Below are 27927 nucleotides of genomic sequence, written 5' to 3' on the forward strand. Positions count from 1 at the left end.
AAGGGATAATGTTACTATCCTTTTACCACACTTGTGCTTCAGAGTAGCACCATGTTCTTCATATAGAGAGTCTCTTGAGTTATCACTTTCATATACTAGTGGGAATTTTTATTATAGAACTTGGCTTGTATATTCCAACGATGGGCTTCCTCAAATGCCCTAGGTCTTCATGAGCAAGCAAGTTGGATGCACACTGTGATAGCCTGGCTTATTAGGGATGATAGACTACTCATATCAATAAGAAATTCCTTCTTATCCGGGAGCCCATTCGGACAGAACTCCAAAGTTAAGCGTGCTCAGCTTGGAGTAGTTTCAGGATGGGTGACCGAGCGGGAAGTTGCTCCTGGGTGCGCACGAGTGAGGACAAAGTGTGCAGAAAAGACAAGTATTGATCTGTGGGGCTAGTCTAGATCCCGCCAGGAGTAACGACCACCGGCGGGTGTGTCCGAGGCGTTACAAGTTGGTATCAGAGCTGACCCTCGCGGTTACACGGATGTTTGCGGACAGGTGCGCGGTCATGTTGTTCATGACGTTTTTGACCCGTCGTGGCACACGAAATGGCACATGTACTGGACTGGATGCACAGACGTATGTGCCAAGAGGGAACGTTCATGTGGCCCGACGAGGACGTGGTTCCTCTGAGTGGGGGTGTATGTGATAGCCTGGCTTATTAGGGATGATAGAATACTCATATCAATAAGGAATTCCTTCTTTTCCGGGAGCCCATTCGGACAGAACTCCAAAGTTAAGCATGCTCAGCTTGGAGTAGTTTCAGGATGGGTGACCGACCGGGAAATTGCTCCCGGGTGCACATGAGTGAGGACAAAGTGTGCAGAAAAGACTAGTATTGATCTGTGGGGCAGTCTAGATCCCGCCAGGAGTAACGACCACCGGCGGGTGTGTCCGGGGCGTCTCCATAGCCCGTTGATTAGCCGTGTTGATGTGAGACTTTCTCCCTTTTTGTCTTCTCCACACAACCTCCACCATCATATTCTATTCCACCTATAGTGCTATATCCATGGCTCACGCTCATGTATTGCGTGAAAGTTGAAAAGGTTTGAGAACGTCAAAAGTATGAAACAATTGCTTGGCTTGTCATCGGGGTTGTGCATGATTTGGATATTTTATATGGTGAAGATGGAGCATAGTCAGACTATATAATTTTGTAGGGATAACTTTCTTGGGCCATGTGATTTTGAAAAGACATAATTGCTTTATTAGTATGCTTGAAGTATTATTATCTTAATGTCAAATGATAGACTATTGCTTTGAATCACTCGTGTCTTAATATTCATGCCATGATTAGATTACATGATCAAGATTATGCTAGGTAGCATTCCACATCAAAAATTATCTTTTTTATCATTTACCTACTCAAGGACGAGCAGGAATTAAGCTTGGGGATGCTGAGTCTCCGTCGTACCTATAATTTTTGATTGTTCCATGCCAATATTGTACAACTTTTATATACTTTTGGCAACTTTTTATACTATTTTTGGGACTAACATATTGATCCAGTGCCTAGTGCTAGATCCTGTTTGTTGCATGTTTTTTGTTTCGCAGTAAATGCATATCAAACGGAGTACAAACGGGATAAAAACTGACGGAGATTTTTTTTGGAATATATGTGAATTTTGAGAAGTGAAATCAACGCGATACGATGCTCAAGGGGCCCACGAGGCAGGGGCGTGCCCCTGACCCTCGTGGACACCCCGTAAGGCGGTTGGTGCCCTTTTTTCGCCGCAAGAAAGCTAATATCCGGATAAAAATCGTGTCCAAAATTCAGCCCAATCAGAGTTACGGATCCCCGGGAATTTAAGAAACAGTGAAAGGGCAGAATCAGGGAACGCAGAAACAGAGAGAGACAGATCCAATCTCGGAGGGGCTCTTGCCCCTACGCCGCCATGGAGGCCATGGACCAGAGGGGAAACCCTTCTCCAATCTGGGGGTAAGGTCAAGGAAGAAGAATAAGAAGAAGAAGGGGGGCTCTCTCCCCCTCTCTCCCGGTGGCGCCGGAACGCCGCGGGGGTCATCATCACCGCAATCTACACCAACAACTTCACCGCCATCATCACCAACTCTTCCCCCCTCTATGCAGCGGTGTAACCCCTCTTTTACCCTCTTTAATCTCTACTTAAACATGGTTCTCAACGCTATATATTATTTCCCAATGATGTATGGCTATTATATGATGTTTGAGTAGATCCGTTTTGTCCTATGGGTTAATTGATGATCGTGATTGGTTTGAGTTGCATGTTTTATTATTGGCGCTGTCCTATGATGCTCTCTGTGTCGCGCAAGCATGAGGTATCCCCGATGTAGGGTTTGCAATATGGTCATGATTTGCTTATGGTGGGTGGCCTGAGTGATAGAAACACAGACCCAAGTAAATAGGTTGTTTACGTATGGGAATAAAGAGGACTTGATGCCTTATAATGCTATGGTTGGGTTTTACCTTAGTGATCTTTAGTAGTTGCGGATGCTTGCTAGAGTTCCAATCATAAGTGCATATGATCCAATAAGATAAAGTATGTTAGCTTATGCCTCTCCCTCAAATAAAATTGCAATAATTATTACCGGTCTAGTTATCGATTGCCTAGGGACAAATAACTTTCTTGTGTGACAAAAAGCTCTCTACTAAACCTAACTTAGTTGTGTATTTATCTAAACAACCCCTACTTTTTATTTACGTGCTCTTTATTATCTTGCAAACCTATCCAACAACACCTACAAAGTACTCCTAGTTTCATACTTGTTCTAGGTAAAGCGAACATCAAGCGTGCATAGAGTTGTATCGGTGGTCGGTAGAATTTGAGGGAATTTTTGTTCTACCTTTAGCTCCTCATTGGGTTTGACACTCTTACTTCTCGAAAGAGGCTACAATTGATCCCCTATATTTGTGGGTTATCAAGCAATGGCCTAGTGTGGCTGCTGCTCCGACCGTGGGTGGCTCCACGATAGCTTGGCGGGTCGGCTACAGTGGTGGCTGACATTTTCGGCGTCGGCTCGTCTGTAGGCGGTTTGTGTCGGTGTTCGATCCCTCTCCTCGTCTCCCAGGATGCTACTTTCATTGAAGGGTTGGCCCTCTCCCAGCTGCAATCCATCGCTCGTCTCGTGCCTAGTGCAGCAAGACTGATCTCGTCTCGCGCCCAGTGCTGCAGGACGGGTCGATGGAGGCCAGTTTTGGCCGGCTTATTGGGTCTCGGCACTAGGGGACACCCAAGGGTGTGGAAGGCGGGGCCTTTCCGCTCGTCTCTTTGGTTGGGATAGCGGCGGCTCTCGGGTGAGGTGGTGTCAGGGTCTTGGATGCCGGGTGCGGCGGCCCTGGTGGTGGTAGAACGATGCTCATGGGTAGAGCCCGTGGCTCGATGCTGCCCGGTGGTCATGGTCATGTGGGCGGCGTGGTTGTCGAGGTGTGGCGTTCGGTGGTGGTGAGTGTTGGTTAGGGTGAAAACCTGTTCTATCTTGGGATGGGTCGGCGGTGGCGAAGCTCGTTCGCTTCTTTAAGGCGTCGTCATGTCTCTCATTGCTCGTCGTGTTGCTCTGGGGGAAACTCTGATCCTCGGATCGGGCGGTGGCGTCCCACCGGTGTCGTAACCTTCCTGAAGGCGTCGGCTTGGAGCCCATGGTTCGTCGTATGCGGCTTCATCTCCTCACGGTAGTGTTAGTGCTAGAGATGGTGTTGCCGCGCTCACCGCCTTTGTATCCTACCTTGGGTGTGTGCGTGTGTTGTGGTCGCGTGCATTTGTACCGGGTTGTTGTTGATCGTTGCTTTATATATAAAGCGGGGCGAAAGCCTTTTTCTGTAATAGAACTGGTATCAGCTAATCTGTGAAGATTTTTATTGAATCTATTATTAGCCATACAGTTTGAGCTTAGATGCATCAAAGATGTGTGGTAATCACTCAAATTATTAAATATTCTTTTTGTTGCATGTGTGGCCCATATGGTCAAGGCCCATATAGCCATGTGGTTAGCTGACCTAGTGAGAAGATAGAAGGGGATCGTATAGTGTGTGAGGAGAAACATGAGAGACACTGTCGCCGATGCTCTTGGATCGCTTATCCTCCAAACTCAAAATGGTATCAGAGCTAGGTTGTGGTGGCGGTCCTGGACGTCAGTAGGTCACCGGCGAGGCGGCGGAGGGCAGGCGGGGATTCGGCAGCTACACATGTCCTGCGCATGCGCGCCCGACACAAGTATGCGGGCGAGCAGCGACATGGCTGTGCAAGAGGTGGAGCTGCTGATGTTGTGCGGCAGGAGGAGGAAGCTGAGGAGCGGCTTGGTCTCTACAGGAGAGTGGGCTGTGATGCGGTTGCTGCTCCGCGGGCTGTGGTACTACGTGAGGAGAAAAGGAGAAGGGAAGCTGCTTGTTGTGCTATTGTGCATGTGTGTGCAGGGGACCGGGAGTTGGAGAGCTATTGTGGGGGTCGGCAACTGTTGGAGGCTGAGATCCTCTACTCGTCTGCAGCTGCTGCTGCTAGTTGCTCTGGAGCTACTGCTAGAGGAGAAGTGCTGATGTGGTTGTTTGCAGAGGAGAGTAAGGCTGCGGAGGATGCTTGTTGTTGTTGTTGTTGTTGTTTACAGAGTTTGAGGGATAAAGATGACATGTGTTGAGGTCAGGGTCATGGACTCAGTGTAGTCGGATGATGGATGTTCATGTGGTGCAGAGGAAGAAGGAAGGCATGTGGGAGTTGAAGTGCTGGGAGGACGCGGCGATGTAGCTAGGTGTGCCTCGGTGAGCAGATACTTGGAGGATGCCCTACTCGCCGCCATTCGGGAGGAAGCTGTGTTGCGTGCATGTCTGGCATCCGCCGAAGCGTCCTTAGATGTTGCGCGAGCAAGGGTGGCTCGCATGATGTACATGTCAATATTCATTAGGGATGTCAAAGAGGCAATTGTCATCGAGGAGGAGAGGACACGTTTGGCCCTCTTTATCTGTACTAATGAACATGGCACTGAAAAGGCCGCAACTGCTACTCATAGGACTGATCTGGAGTGGGTTCTAGACTCTGGTGCTTCTAAACATGTTGCACGATGATCAGCTCACTCCCTCTCAAAGTAACACGACATGTACTGCTGACAGAATATCACAACCTATTAAGGGCATTGGGACAGTTCAATGTACACCTTGTTGCGAAACATTGCATGGAAAACAAAAATATTTGTACGCACACGCAAGGTCTACAAGGAGATGCATAGCAACGAGAGGAGTGTGTCTACGTACCCTCGTAGACCGTAAGCGGAAGCGTTTGACAACGCGGTTGATGTAGTCGAATTTCTTCATATTCCAATCGATCGAGCACCAAGCGTATGGCACCTCCGCATTAAGCCCATACACCTATCGGGGGGTGTCCCCTCCTTCTCCTTGGCCCATTAAGCCCATACACCTATCGGGGGGTGTCCGAAACCCCTTCCGGTGACCCGATGACTACCCGGTGCATCCCGAAACTCTTCCGATGTCCGAATACCATCGTCCTATATATCAATATTTACCTCTCGACCATTTCGAGACTCCTCATCATGTCCGTGATCTCATTCGGGACTCCGAACAACATTTGGTCACTAAATCATATAACTCATATAACATTATATCGTCAATGAACATTAAGCGTGCGGACCCTACGGGTTCGAGAACTATGTAGAAATGACCGAGACACCTCTCTCCCGCCAATAACCAATAGCAGAACCTGTATGCCCGTATTGGCTCCTACATATTATACAAAGATAGTTATTAGTCGAACCATTATGACAACATACGTAATTCCCTTTGTCCATCGGTATGTTACTTGCCCGAGATTCGATCGTCGGTATGTTCATACATAGTTCAATATCATTACCGGCAAGTCTCTTTGCTCGTTCCGTAATACATCATCTCGTAACTAAGTCCTTAGTCATTTGCTTGCAAGCTTATGATGTGTATTACCGAGAGGGCCCAGAGATACCTCTCCGATACTCGGAGTGACAAATCCTAATCTCGATCTATGCCAACTCAACAAACATCTTCGGAGATACATGTAGAGCATCTTTATGATCACCCAGTTATGTTATGACGTTTGATAGAACACAAGGTATTCCTCCAGTATCTGGGAGTTGCATAATCTCATAGTCGGAGGAATATGTATTTGACATGAAGAAAGCAATAACAATAAACTAAACAATCAATATGCTAAGCTAGCAGATGGGTCTTGTCCATCACATCATTCTCCTAATGATGTGATCCCGTTATCAAATGACAACACATGTCTATGGTTAGGAAACCTTAACCATCTTTGATCAATGAGCTAGTCTAGTAGAGGCTTACTAGGGACACGGTATTTGTTTATGTATTCACACATGTATTTAAGTTTCTGATTAATACAACTCTAGCATGAATAATAAACCTTTATTATGAATAAAGAAATATAAAATAACAACTTTATTATTGCATCTAGGACATATTTCCTTCACACCTGATATTAAGTTATCTTCAGTCCTACACGTGCCATCTTTCCTGGTTAATATGTTGTCTTTTAGTGCTCTAATTGCCCAGGTGGACTGTAAGATAACAATTGACAGAGAAATGTGCTTGATTGTAGATAGGGCCGACTGGAAGGAGGATGGGGGCTAGAATATGGCGTAGGGGACTATGGTACATGGACCGTGAGGGGCTTGGTTAGACGGGAAACCTGATGTTTGCGTCAATTGTGGAAGAAAGAGAGTCTGTGGCGGTGAAACATAACCGCAGAATGGGGCATGTATCCTTCCATAAAATGTACAAGTTGTTTCCTGATGTAATGCATGGTGTAGATAAGAACAATGTGAAACGTGATGCATGTGAGTTTGCAAAACACACGAGGACGTCTTATGTGAGTAAGGGACTTACAAGTATATCCCCATTCATGCTTGTTCACTCGGATGTCTGGACAACTCTTGTGGTGTCCGTTAGTGGTGCAAAGTATTTTGTGACCTTTATTGACTCCCACACACGCATGACATGGATCTATTTGATGTGTCATAAGGATGAAACTTTTCAATGCTTCAATACTTTCTATGCCTATGTGAAAAATCACTTCGATGTTTCGGTACAAGTGATAGAAGTAATAATGGCACCGAGTATCTGAACAAAGTGTTTGGGACTTTCTTATCAAAGCAAGGGATTTTGCATCAAACCTCATGTCCAGACACTCCTCCTCAGAATGGAGTGGCGGAAAGGAAGAACTGACATATTCTGGAGGTTGCTCGATCACTGATGTTTACTATGAATGTGCCAAAATTCTTGTGGAGTGAAGCTATGATGGCTGCAGCACACTTGATCAACCGCACATCATCGAGAGTATTGGGTATGAAGTCACCTTTCGAGTTACTTCTGGAAAGAATGATTTCGTGGTTCTTCCCAAGCTGTTCGATTGTGTCTGCTTTGTCAGGGATCACAGGCCATCTGTAGGCAAATTGGATCTAAGGGGCGTCAAGTGTATTTTCACTTGGTACTCTTCTGGGCAGTGCGGCTACAAGTGTTGGAGTCCTTCTGAACGGAGGACCTTTTGTGAGCATGGATGTCACCTTCAGGGAATCCGAACCATTTTATGGTGAGAAAATTGATCTTAGTGGATTATTTGAAAGTCTTGACCCTACCCAGTCTACTATGACAACTTAAGAGGGGGATAGTGGTGATGGTGCTGATTCAGGTGCCGATACGGTGTTGCAGCAACCAAATGAGGGTGATATTCGGGTACAGCCAAGCGAGCAGAAGCCCCCCAAAATGAGAACACCATAGAGTGAAGGACCGATTGTGACTGATGGAGCACCGAGTCAGGCAGGTAGTGATCCCATCCAAATCAGTTGTGTACCAAGGTGGACGACAGAGCAAGAGGAGCAGCTAAATGTGTATTCACTAAAGCAAGGTCACACTTCTCATAGGTGGCAGAAGGTGAATGAGGAGCGCAATCCTCAAGTATATTCAAGACGACACCATCATGTTCAGGGGGAGTAGCCAGCACAGGTGCAGGGCGAGTAGCAAGGTAGCAATGCAAACTCATCTGACGTAGAGGACTTTCCAATTGCTTTGAGAAAAGGTACTCGAGAAAAAACAGGTATACCAAAGCGAAAGTATGGGTTCGATACAAATGATTTTGGAAATTATGTCTCCTATGAAGCATTATCTCCGGCCTACAAAGCATTTGTTGCTTCTCTTCAGCTGGTGTCTCTTCCAACCGATTGGAAGGCGGCAAAAGCGGATCCAAATTGGCGAGCAACTATGATAGAGGAGCCGGAGGCATTGAGTAAGAACAAGACATGGGTACTAACACCTCAGGAAAGAAGGCAGTGCAACTACAAGTGGGTATACACTATGAAGCAGAATGCACAAGGGAAGATTGAAAGGTACAAAGTAAAGCTTGTGGCGAGGGGGTACAACCAGGCCTACGACATTGACTATGATGAGACCTTTGCTCCAATAGCAAAGATGAACACTGTGAGGATCCTGATCTCCTGCGCAGCGAATTTCGGGTGGTCCTTACATCAACTTGATGTGAAGAATGCTTTCTTGCATGGGGATCTGAAGTAGGAGGTCTACATGGAGATCCCACCGGGCTTCTCTACTCCTGAGACTGTTGGCAAGGTATGCAGGTTAGGGAAAGCTCTTTATGTTCTGAAACAGTCTCTGAGAGCATGGTTCGACAAGTCCAGACGTTTTGTAGGTAGTGTGGTGCATGGACAGTGTAAAGGTGATCATACACTGTTCTATACATAAATAAGGGAAAATCATTATACTTGCAATGTATGTGGATGATATAATTATCATATTGGATGACAAAGAAGAAATAGCAAGACTAAAAGAGTGTTCGGGTAAGGCCTTTGAAGTCAAAGATCTGGGCCGACTCAAATACTTCCTTGGCATAGAGGTGGCCAAGTCTGCCAAGGGGATTGTGCTATCTCGGAGGAAGTATACTTTAGATCTCCTAAGCGATGTATGATTGCTAGGATGTCAGGCAGCATCAACTCCAATTGAAAAACCAAAAATTGACAGCTCAGTCAGGAGAGCTCATGAATAAGGAGAGATATCAAAGATTAGTTGGGAGGTTGTTGCATTTATGTCATACACGCCTGACATTGCTTTTGCAGTAAGTGTGGTAGGCAAATACATGCATGAACCTAGGAGTGAAGAGTGATCATCTTGAAGCAGTGTACAGAATTCTGAGGTACTTGAAGGGGACTCTAGGAAGGGGACTGTTATTTGAGAGTAACAAGCATCTCGTGGTTGATGGATATTGTGATGCAGATTGAGCAAGTTGCCTAGATGATCGTAGACCAACCTCAGGATTTTGTGTCTTTATTGGTGGGAACTTAGTATTATGAAGAAGTAAAAAACAGACTGTTGTTTCTAGGTCGACTGCCGAGGCCGAATATAGAGCTCTGGTTCATGGGTTAAGTGAGATGCCATGGACCAGAAATTTATTAGAAGAATTGAAGATATTGAAGACTAGTTGTATGAATGTGTAGTGTGATAACAAACCGGCAATCAACATAGCGCACAATCTAGTACAACATGGTAAAACCAAGCATGTGGAAATAGAAAGATTCTTCATCAAAGAATCAAAGATTGAGCATGTGAGTTCTGAGCAAAAGATTGCAGACTGATTTTTTTTAGAAAAGGAGGATATACCCCCGGCCTCTGCATCTGGACGATGCATGCAGCTATATTATTAATTATTCACAAAGACCATACAAGGTGATACATCAATAAGCCTGAAGCCATCATCTTGGCAACACCGTTGCTACTCCTATCCACTTGATGAAGGCGTGCCGAATGTCCAGGCCTAATACCAAACAGACATTGCATCAAAGCCTAACATCTAAAGCCGGGTGTCCCATCCAAGACACTACCTGGATTGGGTCTCACACCGGTCTGGCACACTCCCAGTGAGCACTGCACGCTCCAAGGGCCGTCACCTCCATCATCCCTCGGTCCATCCTCAGAGAAGAACTGAAGCACCGACCTTGCCAGGCCTATCTGCCATCAACGCCACCATGACGCCAGACAGATTCCTCCTCCTGCACGAGTCCATCTCCGCGCATCAGACGCCGAGTCTCCACAGCGCCACGCCGCCGAGATCCGCCACCATCAATGTGTAAGATGAAGCATCGCTCCACCAAAGTCACCGTCCTCTAGTCCCTCGAGCCCGTGTGCACCTCCAAGAATGACGCCCTCAGGGGGGAAACGACACCAGAGAGCCGCCGTCATCCGATCTACTGATTTAGGGTTTCCCCCGAAGGTAGCAGAGAGTGGCCTTGAACTTATCCACTGCGATGCCTTCAGGAAGGGAACGGCGCAGACAGCATCGCCATCACCGGCCTTGGCAATAGCCAAAAGCAGGTTTTCACCCAGATCTGATCGAAGACTTTCATCTCTCGTGCACGGTCACCGCCATCATTGTCGGGATCTGGATGATCCCGCTACCAGATCTCAGTAAGGAGAAGCCCCCCCACCGAGACCCGCCGGCCGAGCAGGGGAGGCCGAGACCGCGCCCGCAGACCAGATCCGCGATGGATCCGTGCCTGCGCTGCCGCCCAGGAGTCAGCCTGTAAAACAATAAGTTTTGGGAACCAGCACAACCCTCTAGGGGTGGCTTATCTCATTATATATAATAGTTGTGTTACAATACGTACATAGGTACAGAAGTTATACATAGTCTAACACCCTCCCTCAATCTTAGCCACTTTCTAAAGAACTGAGAAGGGTAAGATTGCACCTACAAGCCTCAAACTGTGGCAGTGGTAAAGGCTTAGTGAAGATATCTGCAAGTTGATCCTTAGACGAGATAAACTTGATCTGAAGTTGCTTCTGTGATACACGTTCCCGTACAAAGTGATAGTCAACTTCAATGTGTTTCGTTCGGGCATGAAATACTGGATTTGCAGAAAGGTATGTAGTACCGATGTTATCACACCAAAGAATAGGAGGCCGTGGTTGAGACAAACCCAACTCCTGAAGCAAAGACTGCACCCAAATAATCTCTGCAGTAGCATTAGCCACAGCCTTGTACTCAGCTTCAGTACTGCTACGTGACACAGTAGCCTGTTTCCGAGCACTCCAGGCGATCAAATTAGAGCCAAAGAATACTGCATAACCCCCCGTGGATCGCCTGTCATCTGGGCTACCAGCCCAATCTGCATCAGAGAAGGCCGAAAGGACCCGAGAGGAAGTCGGCCGAATATGCATACCAAAAGTCAGGGTGAACTGAACATAACGAAGAATGCGTTTAACAGCAGCCCAATGAGTATCTCTGGGAGCCTGAAGATACTAACAAACCCTGTTAACAGCATAAGAGATATCTGGTCTCGTGATCGTCAAGTACTGAAGTCCACCAACAATGCTTCTGTACTCTATGGCATCCGCAGGAGACAAAAGCTCACCATCAACAGCTGTTATCTTGTCGGTAGACGACATGGGTGTGGTGGTCGGTTTGCACTTCAGCATGCCGGCTTTTTGTAACAACTCCAAGGAGTACTTCTTCTGCGTAAGCACAAGACCAGTAGCACGAGAAGTGACCTCAACTCCAAGAAAGTAGTGAAGCTTCCCAAGATCTTTGACCGCAAAATCAGCACCAAGAGAGCAGACAAGAGCATCAGCAGCATACTGAGAAGAGCTGACAAGGATAATATCATCGACATATACCAAAAGATACATAGTGACTTCTGGCTTCTGTAGAAGAAATAATGAAGTGTCAGCAGTGGACGGCACAAACCCATGAGCACGAAGGGCAGAGGCAAGGCGGGCATGCCAGGCACGAGGAGCTTGCTTCAAACCATATAGTGCTTTGGAAAGACGACAGATATAGTCAGGACGATCAGGATCAGAGAAACCAGGCGGCTGTTTCATATAAACCTCTTCCTCCAAAAATCCATGTAGAAAAGCATTCTGCACATCAAGTTGACGAAGGGACCAACCACGAGAAACAGCAATGGAGAGAAGAAGCCGAATAGTGGTAGGCTTGACGACAGGACTGAAGGTGTCCTCATAGTCAAGACCATGACGCTGCCGAAAACCGCGAGCAACAAGTCGCGCTTTGTAACGCTCAATAGATCCATCCGAATGCTTCTTCACTTTGAATACCCATTTTGAGTCAATAACATTTACCCGTGGTGGTGGAGGAATGAGAGTCCATGTCTTGTTACGAAGAAGAGCATGAAACTCCTGCTCCATAGCCTCTCGCCAATGTGGAATGCGCAGGGCAGCCTGATATGAGCGAGGCTCAGAAGATGGATCCGCAACAGCAGCAGCCAAACAAGCAGCCAACCAAGCAACCGTACCATCCGTACGTTCCTTAGGTTTGAAAATGCCACTGCGACTGCGTGTATGTGGTCGAGACACAGGAACCACCGAGGTCGACGGAGCAGCCTGCAACGGGCTGGAGGACGGCGACGTTGACGAGTCAGCCGGTGACGAGGAGCCAGGCACGGTAGCCTCGGACTCAGTCGGCGAAGAAGGCCGGCCCACCGGCGAAACCGGCAGAGCAGACGAAGCAGCTGGCGACTCCGGCATCCCAGACCGGGCCGATGGCGAGCTCGGCATAGTGGGCCGTGGCGCGGCCGGTGTCGCGGGCCGATCCGCTGATGAAGGCGACGTGAGGACCCGAGCTGCGGGCGAAGACGGCGTGACGGGCCGAGCCACGGGCGACTCGGCGGCCGCTGGCGAAAAAGGCCGAGCCGCTGGAGACTCGGCGATCACTGGCGTAGCAGACCGAACAGTGGAGATGCTCGGCGCGACGGGCTCGTCGGGTGACCATGCATGGGCACGCGAATTGATGCCATGCAACAGAGGGCGATCGACATGCCCACCAGAAGACGACGATGATGATGGTGAATCCTCCAACAACTCCAAACGAGCTCCACGTCCGGTTCCTGCACCATGGTTAGGTAACAGCAAAGGAGAGTATGCAACATCATCAAATTGGTCAGAAGCAACAGAGGATGAATGCAGGGATGGTGGTTCGACAGTGGACACAGGAAGGTTGGCAAAGGGAAAAACATGCTCATCAAACACGACGTACCGAGATATATAGACACGATTAGTGGGAACATGAAGACATTTGTAACCTTTATGAAGAGAGCTATAGCCAAGGAAAACACACTTCTTAGAACGAAACTCAAGCTTGCGCTTGTTATATGGACGAAGATGCGGCCAGCAAGCACACCCAAATACCTTGAGAAAGGTATAATCAGGTTATTCATTAAGGAGAACCTCAATGGGAGTCTTCATGTTTAAAACACGAGTAGGAGTACGATTGATGAGAAAGCATGCAGTGGTGAAAGCATCACTCCAAAACCGAAATGGAACAGATGCATGGGCCAAAAGAGTAAGACCAGCTTCAACAATATGACGATGCTTACGTTCGACTGAACCATTCTGCTGATGTGTATGTGGACATGCTAAACGATGAGCTATCCCAAGCGACTGAAAGAAGGAGTTGAGGTTGCGATACTCGCCCCCCCAGTCCGACTGGACATGAACAATTTTGTGCTTGAGAAGACGTTCAACATGTTTTTGAAACTGAACAAAAATATCAAACACATCAAATTTGCGTTTAATAAGGTAAAGCCAGGTAAAGCGACTATAAGCATCAACGAAATTGATATAGTAATTATGACCACTGACAGAAGTCTGAGCAGGACCCCATACATCTGAAAACACAAGTTCTAACGGATGTTTCACCTCACGACTGGACTCCGAAAAAGGAAGTTGATGACTCTTCCCCTGCTGACAAGCATCACACACTGCTACATCTTTATTACTAGACAAACTAGGAAGCTCATGACGACGCAAAATATGACGGACAATAGGTGTGGCCGGGTTACCAAGACGAGCATGCCACTGTGACGGAGAGACCCGAACTCCACTGAAAACGCGAGCGACACCAGGATGCTCCAGACGGTAGAGGCCCTGGCACAACCGCCCACTAAGAAGAATGTCCCTCGTGCCCCGATCCTTAATAAAAAGATCAAAAGGGTGAAATTCACAAAGCACATTATTATCACGTGCGAGTTTAGGAACTGAAAGAAGATTGCGGGTCACAGATGGAACGCGAAGAACATTGCGAAGCTGAAGACTCCTATTGGCATGTCTAGTGAGAAGAGATGCTTGACCAATATGAGAGATGTGCATACCTGCTCCATTGGCGGTGTGGATCTTGTCGGAGCCATGATAGGGTTCACGAGTGTGAAGCTTCCCCAGCTCGCTGGTCAGATGCTCTGTCGCCCCAGAGTCCATGTACCAGTGTGGATCGATGGAGTAGGACTGAGTGTGTCCCTGGTGCTTCTGCGGCGCGGGACGATCAGCCATGGCGACCTGACGGGCATTGTTGCGTGTATCTTTGCCGTCATTGCCAAGACCAAGGAAGCTTCGCTCGAAGCGCTTATGACACTTGGAGGCCTAGTGCCCATCGCGGCCACAAAGCTGACACACACGTGGACCGCCAGCCCCCGGTAAGGTCGCAGTAGGTGGGGGGGCCGAGGCGGGCGACGGTGGAAGCCCCAAGGGAGACCGGGGTGATGAAGAAGAGCGGCCACCCTTGGTGGCGACGTTGGCCAAGAGAGAGCCAGTGCCCCTGGTGCGGCGAGTCTCGACCCGTTGCTCAGTGAGAAGAAGCCGAGAGAAAACCTCGTGTGCCAACATGGGTGTCGAGTTACCCCGCTCGTTGATGATCTCGACTAAGGCATCATACTCCTCATCAAGACCATTGACAATAAACGAGTTGAACTCGGAGTCGGTGAGGGGCTGTCCAATGGAGGCCAATGTGTTGGCAAGGCCCTTGACCTTGTTGTAGAACTCAGTGGCCGTGGAGTCAAGCTTCTGACACTCTCCAAGCTGACGACGGAGTGCAGAGACACGAGCCTGGGACTGCGCTGCAAAGGTGCGCTCAAGGATGGTCCAGGCCTCATGAGACGTCTTCGCGAAGACAACAAGGCCGGCAACTGTCGGCGAGAGCGACCCCTGGATGGAGGAGAGGTTTGCCTGGTCCTGCCCCGTCCAGACGCAATGGGCCGGATTGTAGACCGGACCGTGCACGCTGTCTACCAGCGCGGGTGGGCAGGGAAGCGATCCGTCGACGTAGCCTAGCAGGTAGTGACTCCCCAAGAGCGGGAGAACCTGCGCACGCCAGAAGATGTAGTTGTCTGCGGAGAGCTTGATGGTGATGAGATGACCGAAGTGAAATGGCGGCGGCGAAGACGATCCCATCGAGGAGGCTGCCTGGAGTGCAAACACCATGGAGGCAGCCGGAGGCACCGAAGCCGATGCGGGAGGAGGCGGGACCGCAGCCAGGGCGGGCGCCGCAAAGCTCGCGGCCGGTGCGGACGCCGCAAGGCCCGCGGCCGGGGCGGACGCCGCCAACCCCGCCAGCGGGGCGGTGTGATCCGCTCGCGGCAGGAGCGGCGGGACGACACTTGCGGAATCCGCAGCGGACGGCAGCGCCGCGGTGTGGACCACGAGGTCACGCCTGAGCGAGGGCGCCGGCGGCGTGGAGAAGACGGAGCCGATGCTCCTTGTCCCGATCGGAGCCGGAACGGAGACGGCATCGAGCGGGAGGTTGAGCAGAGCCGCAAGAGAGGCCGGGAGGAAGCCCGCAGCAGTGGAACCGGTGGTGGCGGCGCTCGACATGGCGGCGGCGCGATCGGTGGCGCGGCGGCGGCGGTGAAGGCGGCGGCGGCTGCGGCGGCGGTGCGGGTATTAGGGTTTAGAAGCGGAAGCGATCGTAACCTAGCGTGATACCATGTAAGACAATAAGTTTTGGGAACCAGCACAACCCTCTAGGGGTGGCTTATCTCATTATATATAATAGTTGTGTTACAATACGTACATAGGTACAGAAGTTATACATAGTCTAACACAGCCCCGCGCGCAGCCGCCACCGCTTGCCGAGGCCTGCCACCTCGCGCCAACCCGCGAGCGCCGCAGGACACCGCCGCCTACCGCCTAGATCCGCCGCCCGCGGAGGAAGGGGAGCCGGGAGAGGGAGTTCCCCCGCCGCCGCCATCTGCCACGCGGGTTTCACCCGGGGGCGTCATCCGGCGGCGGCGCGAGGAGGGGAGAAGGAGAGGGTGGCGGCGGCGCCTAGGGTTGGAGAGTCCCCGAGTCGGCCAGGGCGGGGGCGACGCGAGGGACGCGAGGGTTGAGATGTTGGTTGGGATGGGCCTAGTGTGCACCAAATTGCAGACTGATTGACTAAAGGATTGAGATCTAGAGAATGCAATCTGTCATGTGAGAAGATTTCTTTTTGAGACAATGCTGTGTGAGATATTTATCATCCCTCTTAAGGGTTAGTGTTGTATGTGTGGCCCATGTGGGCCAGGCCCATATAGCCATGTGGCTGGCTGACCTAGTGAGAAGATAGAAGGGGGTCATGTAGTGTGTGAGGAGAAACATGAGAGACACTGCCGACACTTCTACTGTTTCGCTTCTCCTCCAAATTCAACATTTTTTGAGAAAAATACCATCATGGCTAGCTTTAGTTAAGATTTAAATAATGTTTACATTGTCAATGAGGATTGGTAAGAGAAATCTGGAAGGATTGTTCAACCATTCAGTTGGTGGATGAAACCTAGTCTGGTCCGCAAACACATGTGCTGCTTGACGATGATAATGAGGGATCCTTGCCCCCCCCTCAAACCCATAGTATCTCCAGGGGGTCAGGGTAGGCCGAAGAGCCGGAGCAACCATTGGCGTCGGTGATTTTTGTTGTTACTGGCGTCGGTGATTTTTCGCTGCAATTGGCGTGGTTTTTTTGCTTGGAACGGTGACGAGGCAAGCGGGCGAGGACGGCCGGCGAGCTGGCTGGTGTTTGGGAGGCGAGTGGCTACAATCACGCCAACTGGACGTGCGCGGTGCAGCCGGCTATCACTGCACTTTAACTGTAGTGCAAGCATACTAGGATGTGATGGAGTTTTGTTTTTCTTGTTTTGAGACACGGAGAGCTGTGGGACTCGGCCAGCATGCAGTGCACGTCCCCAAGAAGTTAGGACAAGACAAGGAAAAGCCAGTGCACTAGGAGAGAGGCACGCGGCGGATGAACAAGTGTATAGATACGAGTACCCTTATCATCGAGTAAACTAATGGCGGGAGACTCGGCCGGCTTGCGATAGTGTTGAGCCAATCGATAATTTTACTGTGAGTGATGTGCTTGCAGCCTTGCACCCGCCTTGTCCTTGTGGACATAGCATAGCTTGCAGAGATTCATACATTTGTAACTAGGAGAAATTTCTAGTTGAGTACAGTCAAACGGCATCCAGTCAAGCGAGCTCTTTTTTTTTAATTGAAAAAGGGAGAGTATATAAAGTCCCATGCATTGGCTGGCTGGTTCATCAGCGAAGGAAAGAAACCGAGGCAGCTACGAGGAGGTGATCGATGAGCAAGGTGGAGATGGGTGACGAGGAACAAGGACAAGATGTTCTTGCGGTAGATGATCCGGAGAAGAAGTCGTCGGCTGCGAGCGGCAGGCTGCAGCTGTCGCCGTCGTCGTTGAGGGAGGCGCTCTCCTGCACCTCCTCCTTGTCCCTGAGAGAGCAGCAGTACGACGAAGAGGGGGAGCTGAAATGGGCGGCCATCGAGCGGCTGCCCACCTGGGACAGGCTCCACACCTCGCTCCCGCTCCATGCCAACGAAAATGGCAATGCCAACGGCAATGGCGTTCGTCCGCTGGAGCCGGTGGACGTGCGCCGGCTGGGGGCGGCGGACCGGCGGGAGCTGGTGCACACCCTCATCGCCGACATCCACGAGGACAACCTCCGCCTGCTCCGGTACCAGCGCCGCAGGATGGACAGGGTCGGCGTGCGGCAGCCCACGGTGGAGGTGCGGTGGCGGAACCTCCGCGTCGACGCCGAGTGCCAGGTCGTCGATGGCAAGCCGCTCCCCACGCTCCTCAACTCCGCCATCTCCACGTTCTCGGTACGTAATTCATTCGTTCATCTCGCCGCTCTGTTCTTCTCTTCTGTACTAGTATTAGTCGATCGACTCGCCACCTGTTCGCTCAAATGCCACGGTTGCCATCTGCAGCTGCTCACCACCATGCTCGGCTTCAACCGTCACCAAGAAAGGATCCACATCCTCAAAGATGTCACCGGCATCCTCAAACCTTCCAGGTGAGCTTCCTCCTGCTATTTGTCCATGTACTTGCTGATCAACATCCCTCTTTCCTTCCTCCCTCATCATCAGTATTTGTCCAATCTGTGTGTACATTCTAATGCAGGATGACCCTTCTCCTTGGACCCCCGGGCTGTGGCAAAACCACCCTTTTGCTAGCACTTGCTGGAAAGCTCAACAAAAATCTCAAGGTATCCCCACTCTTTTCCATCGACACATGTACTTGGTCATTCAAATAATGGGCATGCACTCCACAGTGTAGGTCTGAAATTGCACGCAGAAAACAGAGATTTCAGTACTTCCTTTACTCACATAGTATGCATGTGTGGGTGCGTAGGTAACAGGAGAAATTGACTACAATGGTGTCAAGCTGCAAGATTTTGTTCCAGAGAAGACAGCAGCTTACATTGGCCAGTATGATCTTCATGTCCCTGAGATGACTGTCAGGGAGACGCTCGACTTCTCTGCAAGATTCCAGGGTGTTGGCAGCAGAGCAGGTATTTTCTTTTTCCTGGGACCTGTTTTTTTTGGAAAGGAAGTTGAAACCACCCGGCCTCTTCATCAATAAGATGCACACAACAATTTCTGGGACCTTGTTACTCAAGATTTTTTAGGGACATCAAGCAACTAACTAATCTAAGCAAATGCCCCATAGTCAGAAAGACCTTGATTTTAGGAAATATTAATTACCCATTCTATCTACTAAACTGAGTGCTCTCAATTTCTTGTACAAAATAGAAATCATGAAGGAAGTCATTAGAAGGGAGAAAGAGGCTGGGATCACCCCTGACCCCAACATAGATACGTACATGAAGGTAAATACTGACCTATTTTGCTATAATGTTGTAACATTTCTGCGTGTGCCCATTGGAACCCTTTTCTCTGATAATATTGAATCAAACCTGAAAACACCATCTTTCTGTCAAGTGCCATAATATTTTTTCAGTGATTCTTGAAAAAGAACAAATAGTATCATGTGTGTACAGAACAGTTCACTTTAGCTGCAACATTTACTATTGCTGTGCACTTTCTTATAGGCAATATCTATGGAAGGTTTAGAAAGAAGCATGCAAACGGACTACATTATGAAGGTAAACAATGTTCAAAGAATAATTCACTGGTTCTAGCGCACAATGTTTTTCGTGTGCATAATCCATTCTTGCCTGACAGATAATGGGACTTGACATATGCGCCGATGTACTAATAGGAGATGCCATGAGAAGAGGTATTTCAGGCGGTGAGAAGAAAAGATTAACCACAGGTGAATTTACAATACATATGACATTTTCAGGATGGTTTTATTGTCTCAACTATAATCTTGTAAATGATATTTCTGCAAGATAAATAAATAAATAAATTTACTATTCATTGACTAAAATTCCTTAATTGCATATTGGAAGGTATGCACTTTTTCTGGTGGTTAATTGATTTTGTCGATGCTTTCTGTACTTTATTATTACCATGAACTAATATGAAACTCGCCACAACAAAGTTAACAACGGGGGTATGATAAACCATAAATTTCTGTTGTCATGAAAGCACACAAACATGAACTAATCAACTTAGCATGATTCTTCTCTACTTTTTAGAATGTAGCTGTAATGTGTTATATTCAGTTCATGTAATCCCAACCTCAATTTTGGTCTATGTAGGATAAATAATATAAATTAATTCGATACTTGATGCTTATTTTTCTTCACTTGTAAAAATTCCTTACAAGCAGGAGAGATGATAGTAGGACCATCAAAAGCGCTCTTCATGGATGAAATATCAACTGGGCTGGACAGTTCTACCACCTTCCAAATTGTTTCTTGTCTCCAACAGCTAGCTCATATATCAGAGTCTACCATACTGGTCTCACTCCTTCAACCAGCACCAGAGACTTACCAACTTTTTGATGATATTATCTTGATGGCTGAAGGACAAATCGTATACCATGGTCCTAAGAGCTGCATTATGAGTTTCTTTGAATCCTGTGGCTTCAAGTGCCCTGGAAGAAAAGGGGATGCTGACTTCCTTCAAGAGGTATTTAGCAAAATATAGTCATTTATATAGTCTGAATTGCTCATGTCAAAATAAGCATCAATAGCATCTAGGGAGTCATGTAAGCATGGTTAACCTTGTCATCTAACAAAGTGTACGATTTATACCTATAGTTTTGATGTGAATTCAATGAAAGCAAAAATGGTTAATATGAAGTAATTGGGTTTAGATTACGATAACCTGAGTTTGTCATGCTTATTTTACTCTTGCTTACACTCGAAGGTAGTCCACTCTTAACAACTTATGTATTACATAGGTCCTGTCAAAAAAAGATCAACAACAATACTGGAGCCGCACCGAAGAAGGATATAATTTTGTTACTGTTGATCAATTCTGTGATAAGTTCAAAGCATCTCAAAGTGGTCAGAATCTTGCTGGGGAGCTTTTGAAGCCGTATGACGAATCTAAAGGACATAATAATGCCCTGTCCTTCAGTATCTACTCATTATCCAGGTGGGATCTACTCAAGGCATGTTTTGCACGAGAGCTCCTTCTTATGAAAAGGAATGCCTTCATCTACATAGCAAAAACCATTCAGGTAAGGAAGTCGAAGCTATCTTGGAAAAAAAAGTGATTGATGCATGGGAATTTTGTGCCTAGTTTTACAGTGCTATTTAGAATGTCACATGCTAGGTGTTTTATGGGTGTAGATTCAGTTCTAGTCTGTAAATGCATAATCCTGAAATTACATGCATTATGCTCAGTATTAGTTACCGATTGAAATATAGCAAAATCTAGATCTTGTGTACACTGAGAACATTGAACACTTGGCCCTAAAGCAATGTGATGCAATAAAGTTCTTGTGCTACTATGGAGGTCTGCAGGTCTCAATAAAGCTTTCACACTAAAAGTTGAGATCTATGTTTACATCTACATTTGAGTCACTTTCATCTCTCCAGTGAACTGCAGCATTAATATATATAGTACCTCCTCCATTCCAAATAACTTGAAGTTCTAGGTTTATCCTAATCCAAACTTCTTTAAGTTTGATCAAGCCTATATAAAAATATACCAACATCAACAATACCAAATTTGTTTCAGTAGATTCATCATAAAATATATTTCCATACCACATATATTTGATGTTGCACTGTGCAGGGGTAAGGCTTCACTCGTATAATCCTTCCCCATACCCCACCTGGTGTGGGAGCTAGATATTATCACATTTTTCTATAAACTTTATCAATATTGAGAAGTTTGACTTAGGACAAAGCTAGAACTTCAAATAATTTGGAACAGAGGGAGTAGACAATAAAGGTAAAGATTGATGCCGTATGTAGCTCTAGTTGTGCTCAAATGCGAAATATTGTAGGAATAGGGACTGTGTGCTTAACACAGAGTACATGGACTTGTAGCCATCTTGCAGTATTTTCTTCTGCACACTGAGAACATTGAACTCTTGGCCCATATAGAAGTCTACAACAGGAAGTTTCCCAGCATGTCAGCATCTTATTCTACATTCAGTTCCTACTCAGTGTGAAATTTCAGGACTTAAACATGCACACCATAAACTAACATATGTATTTCTGCGCTGCAGCTTGGATTACTTGCTGTAATTACTGGGACAGTATTTCTTCGCACACGTATGAGTGTTGACAGAATTCATGCTAACTATTATATGGGTTCACTCTTCTATGCGCTCCTGCTGCTGATGGTGAATGGATTCCCTGAGCTGGCCATGACAATTGACAGTCTGCCGGTCTTCTACAAACAGAGAGACGACTACTTCTATCCTGCATGGGCTTATGCAATACCATCTTTTATCCTAAAAATTCCAGTCTCTTTAGTTGAGTCAGTAGCTTGGACAACAATATCCTACTACCTGATTGGCTATACCCCGGAAGCATCCAGGTAAAGTTTACAATTCTGTTGTAGAAACTAATTACCAAGTGGGATGGGAGCACTAGTTGAACTACAACAATATTTTGATTGAGGAATTATCATCATTCACCCAACTCGAGTCATTTAGATGTGGAGTATAATCACCCAATGAAAAATAAAAGATTCTTGCCAGTGAAAATAGTCCAAAGTATAGCATTGTTTATAATGGTTTTGCTGTGATCTGGTGTATTGTAGTCGAACATAAAAATCCCTTATCTAACACTATATTAACTTTTCTTTTAGAATTTCTTTCCGTGAAAATAGTTTTTTCAGTTGCAATACTTGCTTTGTGGTAACATGCACGATTCTTGTGTTCAGATTTTTCTGTCAGCTCCTCGTCCTCTTCCTCATGCACACAGTAACATTATCAATGTTTCGATGTATCGCCTCATACTGTCAAACAATGGTGGCTGGTTCAGTCGGTGGTACGATGGCATTTCTAGCCACCCTTCTGTTTGGGGGTTTCATAATTCCTCGTTGTAAGACACTCCCTTATTTTCTTCCCACAAAAAAAAAAGAATACTCCCATTTCATATTGCTAACAACAGATGAGTCCTAATTTCTTGCAAAAGTAGGTCGTCCTCAATTATTAAGCAAGCATCACTAACATTTTCAGTGCCGTATTACTACAGCATTACTGCCTAATTGGCTAAAGTGGGGATTCTGGCTTTCTCCATTGTCGTATGGTGAAATAGGCTTAACTGGAAATGAGTTTTTGGCACAAAGATGGTTGGAGGTACACTTTGGCATACCAAGTATGAATTAAGTTTAGAAACATGTAATATCAAAAGATACTTTTTTTTTTATCTTGATAGATCAAGGTATCTGGTGTAGCACTCGGAAGGAGGATCCTAATGGATCAAGGGGTAGACTTCTCCAGCTATTTTTACTGGATCTCAATTGGAGCATTGCTTGGGTTTACTTTGATGTTCAATGTAGGCTTTGCCATAGGTTTGACCATTAAAAAGGGTAAGTGTGACATGTACGAAACTGCATTAAGCTAAACAACTTAAATACTACTCCCTCCAATCCAAAATAAGTGTCGCAGTTTTGAACTTAGGTTGAACTAACCTTAGTTCAAAACTGTGACTTATTTTGGATCGAAGGGGGTATAATTTTCTAGTGTAACAGTGTCACATAAATTGTGAACTCAACAAGCATATGCTAGAGAAGTAAAAAAAACATGGGAAATGGAGCAAAAATAGTTTCGTTCAGAAGAACATACTGTTTGCTCTGGTTAGATATGCAACCTATTCTAATCTCCTATGAGCCTCTCAGTTCCAGGAACTTCTCAAGCTATTATCTCTCGCAATAAGCTTACCACATTTGATGGAGGAGACCAAGATAACAACACGGAAAATAGGATGCCTAAGTTACAAGCAGAGACTGCTTTGTCACCAAATAGGACCGGTTAGTTGAATTCTACACCACACAATACTGTCAATGGGATATATTTAGTTTGACTTCAATAATTAAATCTTGTGCAGGGAGGATGGTATTGCCTTTCACGCCCCTTATAATATCATTCCAGGATGTCAACTACTATGTAGACACCCCTGCGGTAATTCAAATATAGCTATAGCTAAAACATCTTTGAAAGCATGACCGGAGAGCTTAGAGCCATACCAAGGGCTGATCACTAATAACTAAGTATTTCTTCATTGCAGGAAATGAGGGGGCATGGTTACGTGGAAAAGAAACTACAGCTACTCCACAATATCACAGGAGCATTCCAGCCAGGGGTTCTCTCGGCACTCATGGGGGTTACTGGAGCAGGAAAAACAACACTCCTTGATGTTCTTTCTGGAAGGAAAACTGGTGGTGTTATTGAAGGGGATATAAGAATAGGAGGGTATCCTAAAATTCAGCAAACTTTTGCTAGGATATCAGGCTACTGTGAACAAACTGATGTCCATTCCCCACAGATCACAGTTAGTGAATCGGTTGCATATTCAGCCCGGTTGCGCCTTCCACCAGAAGTTGATTCAAAAGCAAGAAATGTGAGCTATATTTGTCTCTCTTGTTGAAAATACAATATGGTATCGGAGCCAAGAGGTCTCGAGTTAAAGACCCTGCTAACGCAAACCTATATGAAAAGAATAAAAGTGTAGTGTACAGGGTTTGCATTCTTGTATCCTAGCCTCATAGGTGGTAGGAACAGTTGAGACGAAAATGTGAGCTCACCCGTATTCCTTTCCCTCGCAGGAATTTGTCAAGGAAGTTCTTGAAATAATTGAGTTGGACGAAATTAGAGATTCTTTGGTCGGAATACCAGGGGTAAATGGGCTATCAACAGAGCAAAGGAAACGGCTTACGATTGCAGTTGAGCTCGTGTCTAACCCCTCGATCATATTTATGGATGAGCCAACGTCAGGCTTGGATGCAAGGGCCGCTGCTATTGTCATGCGTGCAGTGAAGAATGTTGCAGACACAGGTCGAACAGTTGTGTGCACCATTCACCAACCAAGTATCGATATATTTGAGGCATTTGATGAGGTAACTACTTTAGCTATATATCCCTCTCCAAGATTCTCTCTCTAGGCATCAAGAAATAAGTTTTTTTATAAGTATATTTAGCAATGGTAATTTTCCAGGTATAATAAGTATATTTAGTATTATAAGTGATGTATTGGATAAGAATGTCAGAAATCAGTTTTGTTAAATCAAACATGAAATAACCAAGTGTTATGGAACTGTGAAGCATTTGTTCACCTTTCAGTAATAATTGGAAATAGCCATGGAATAAGTTAACTATTAGACATGGAATAAAATCAGTTTCTACTTCAGATAGAACCCTTAACACTTTATCGGCAGGAAACAAGCTACTTAAAGAACCCCAAATTAAGTCCAATGCAGAGCCTGCCTCAGACTAAAGTTTTCGAGAAGCTAACAGTGATAGTACAATCACAACTTTCTCTTACTGAGTGTTTTTATGGAATAAAATGGTACTCCCTCTGTTCCATAATATAAGAGCGTTTTTGACACTACACTCAGTTTTCTCAGTTTTATTGTTAAAACTGATGTTAAAACAAGCTGACACGTCCATTCACGCGGTAGAAACACATTAATTGGAGAAAAGAAAAAACTATGTACAACAGTTATCTTGGTTGTATTTTAGCAGTGCCAATTATTATTTATTTTTGGCGAGGTTAGCTTGCCAATTAACTATAAGTAGATCATGATAGCTGCATCTGTTTTAATTTATGAGTATCAAAGTTCTGTAGCAAAGGAAACTCTATTTCTGAAAATACATATGTATTTTCTAATGCATAATCGTGCATGTGGGCAATTCAGATAACCCCTAGACCTTAGTTCCAAAGTAATTTAGATGCATTATTAATCATAAATTCATTAACTAAAAAATAAATCCATATACAAGTGTAATACCACATTTACTAATTAGCTTCTCATATATATTTAGTTGATGCTGATGAAAAGGGGTGGAGAGTTGATATATGCTGGGCCAGTTGGACACCATTCATGTGAGGTCATCAAGTATTTCCAGGTAAGTAGTAATCTTAACTTGTCCTTACACAAAATAATTAAGTACATGCGCATATAATTTATACCGTCCATTTATATGTGATACAAGTCAATTTAAACATACCATTTACCTGATCTAATTATATTTTGTTTGCATCCTTTTTTGTTATGTATTATTCTGAACCCATTCTCCAGTCCTCATGATTTTGCAATCTACATAATACACGAAGGGGCAAGCAATATTAATCACAGAAGGCTATACTCAGTTGACCACCTGCCTGTGTTATACAAACTGGTGAAATTATTTTCTTTGTTCTTTCAGGCAATACCTGGGGTAGCCAGGATCAAGGAGAACTACAACCCATCAACATGGATGCTAGAAGTTACTTCTACATCTATGGAACTTCAACTGGGAGTAGATTTTGCACAAATGTACAGGGAATCATCAATGTGCAAGTAAGTTAATTTCAAAGAACCAGCTCAGTTGGCACTAGTAAACTATCCAAAGAAACGTTGCTTGTAAAATAGATTGTAAGTTTTGATCAGAATACCTGAAAAAAACAAAAACAGACTTGTGGATCTCAGAATGAGTTTTGATCAGAATGGAATATAAGCATAGGTCATCATAGCATACTTAACAGAGATATCATTTAGTCCTTAAATTATTGTTAACACAATATTCATGCTAACCAGTATGTAAATTTTGTAACCAAAGGGACAAGGACATGCTGGTGAAGCGATTGAGCATGCCAGTTCCCGGTACAAGTGACCTCCATTTCCCAACCCAGTTTCCACAGAAGTTTTGGGAGCAATTCAAAGCTTGCCTCTGGAAGCAGTGTCTGTCGTATTGGAGAACTCCTTCTTACAACCTGGTGCGGATTGTATCCTTAGCAGTGGCCTGCATTTTCTTCGGTGTGTTATTCTGGCAGCAAGGCAACATCAATCACATGTACGTAAGCCATCTCTTAATTATGTATCTTAACTGATGAATGTATGATGGCTAAAGTTGCTTCTTTTGTTTGAGGGTAGAAACGATCAGCAAGGTCTCTTCACCATATTGGGGTGCATGTATGGATTCATTCTGTTCAGTGGCGTCAACAACTGCCAATCAGTGATGCCTTTTGTCTCCGTTGAACGCTCCGTCGTGTACAGGGAAAGGTTTGCAGGGATGTACTCTCCTTGGGCCTACTCTTTTGCGCAGGTCCTATTAATCACATGAGCATTACTAGCTTCAGATAGATTATATTACTGTTATGTTCAGATATTGACTTATCTTTTTTGGGGATAGGTTGCCATGGAGATACCTTATGTGCTGGTGCAGGTAGTGCTCTTCATGTTGATAGCATATCCAATGATAGGGTATGAGTGGACAGCAGCAAAGTTCTTTTGGTTCATGTACACCATGTTGTGCACACTGCTCTACTTCGTCTACCTGGGAATGTTGATGGTGTCGCTCACCCCCAACATCCAAGTCGCGTCCATACTTGCATCCATGTTCTACACCCTGCAGAACCTCATGTCCGGGTTCATTGTGCCTGCGCCTGTAAGTAAAGCCATCTGAACTCTACTACTAGCTATTATTAAGTATATATATACCATTACCATTATAGATCAAATAATGGTGCTTACAAAAAAATACATAAACATATGGCAGCAAATACCAAAATGGTGGATATGGCTCTACTACATCTCCCCAATGTCGTGGACGCTCAATGTCTTCTTCACCACGCAGTTCGGAGATCACAACGACAGGATGATCGTTGTATTCGGAGAGACCAAATCCGTCGCAGCATTCATGACGGACTACTTTGGTTTTCGCCGTGACCTGCTGCCACTGGGAGCGGTGGTCCTGGCAGCATTCCCTGTCCTCTTTGCCGGCCTCTTTGGTTACAACATCTCAAAGCTGAACTTCCAAAGGCGATAGACAGACACATTTTCATAGTAGTAAAACTGTAGCACGATATAGAATAGATATCGCAAACACACATATCTCTTTGTGCTAAAATTTAAAGTACGAGTTAGCTTACCAACACGAAAATGTCAGTGTATGTATTTTTGTGTAAATGGGATATATAGCAGAACAGAATTCCAGTATAGTACCTAGTAATTGAGAAGATTTGATACTGTAGTTAAGAGAGACTCTTTCACCATAGTTTGTCTTATTTGTTATTGTTGTAAATCATTTATTACTATTGTGAATAAATTTGCAATACAAGTCTTGTAGTGACGAAAAACCACAACACACAACCCTGACAATTTTCATGAGCAGAATAGAATTGGTATTGGTTACCTCCGGGAGATGCTTTGCGTCGAACAGGAATTTCCCTGTCACAGCCCTAGAATATTTGAGTGTAAACAATTATATTAGGAGCATCCATGCATCATGTATACATTTTATTTAATCT

General features: G+C 45.8%; 1 protein-coding gene across 1 annotated transcript; it reads left to right on the forward strand.

Moving 5' to 3' along the window:
- Positions 1–17765: 17765 nt before the first annotated feature.
- Positions 17766–27624, forward strand: LOC119301052 (ABC transporter G family member 41-like). The gene is made up of 23 exons (XM_037577954.1): positions 17766–17902; positions 18029–18114; positions 18222–18306; positions 18453–18612; positions 18854–18930; positions 19153–19206; positions 19286–19376; positions 19839–20140; positions 20415–20696; positions 21696–22009; positions 22358–22518; positions 22672–22775; positions 22855–23008; positions 23318–23449; positions 23527–23600; positions 23707–24039; positions 24245–24535; positions 25461–25544; positions 25845–25978; positions 26238–26471; positions 26552–26723; positions 26811–27065; positions 27177–27624. Exons 1-23 carry the CDS (start codon positions 17789–17791, stop codon positions 27444–27446), a joined length of 3963 nt encoding a protein of 1320 aa, XP_037433851.1. The 5' UTR covers positions 17766–17788; the 3' UTR covers positions 27447–27624.
- Positions 27625–27927: the final 303 nt, after the last annotated feature.

Source organism: Triticum dicoccoides, chromosome 5A (assembly GCF_002162155.2).
Source record: "Triticum dicoccoides isolate Atlit2015 ecotype Zavitan chromosome 5A, WEW_v2.0, whole genome shotgun sequence".
NCBI classification, from domain to species: domain Eukaryota; kingdom Viridiplantae; phylum Streptophyta; class Magnoliopsida; order Poales; family Poaceae; genus Triticum; species Triticum dicoccoides.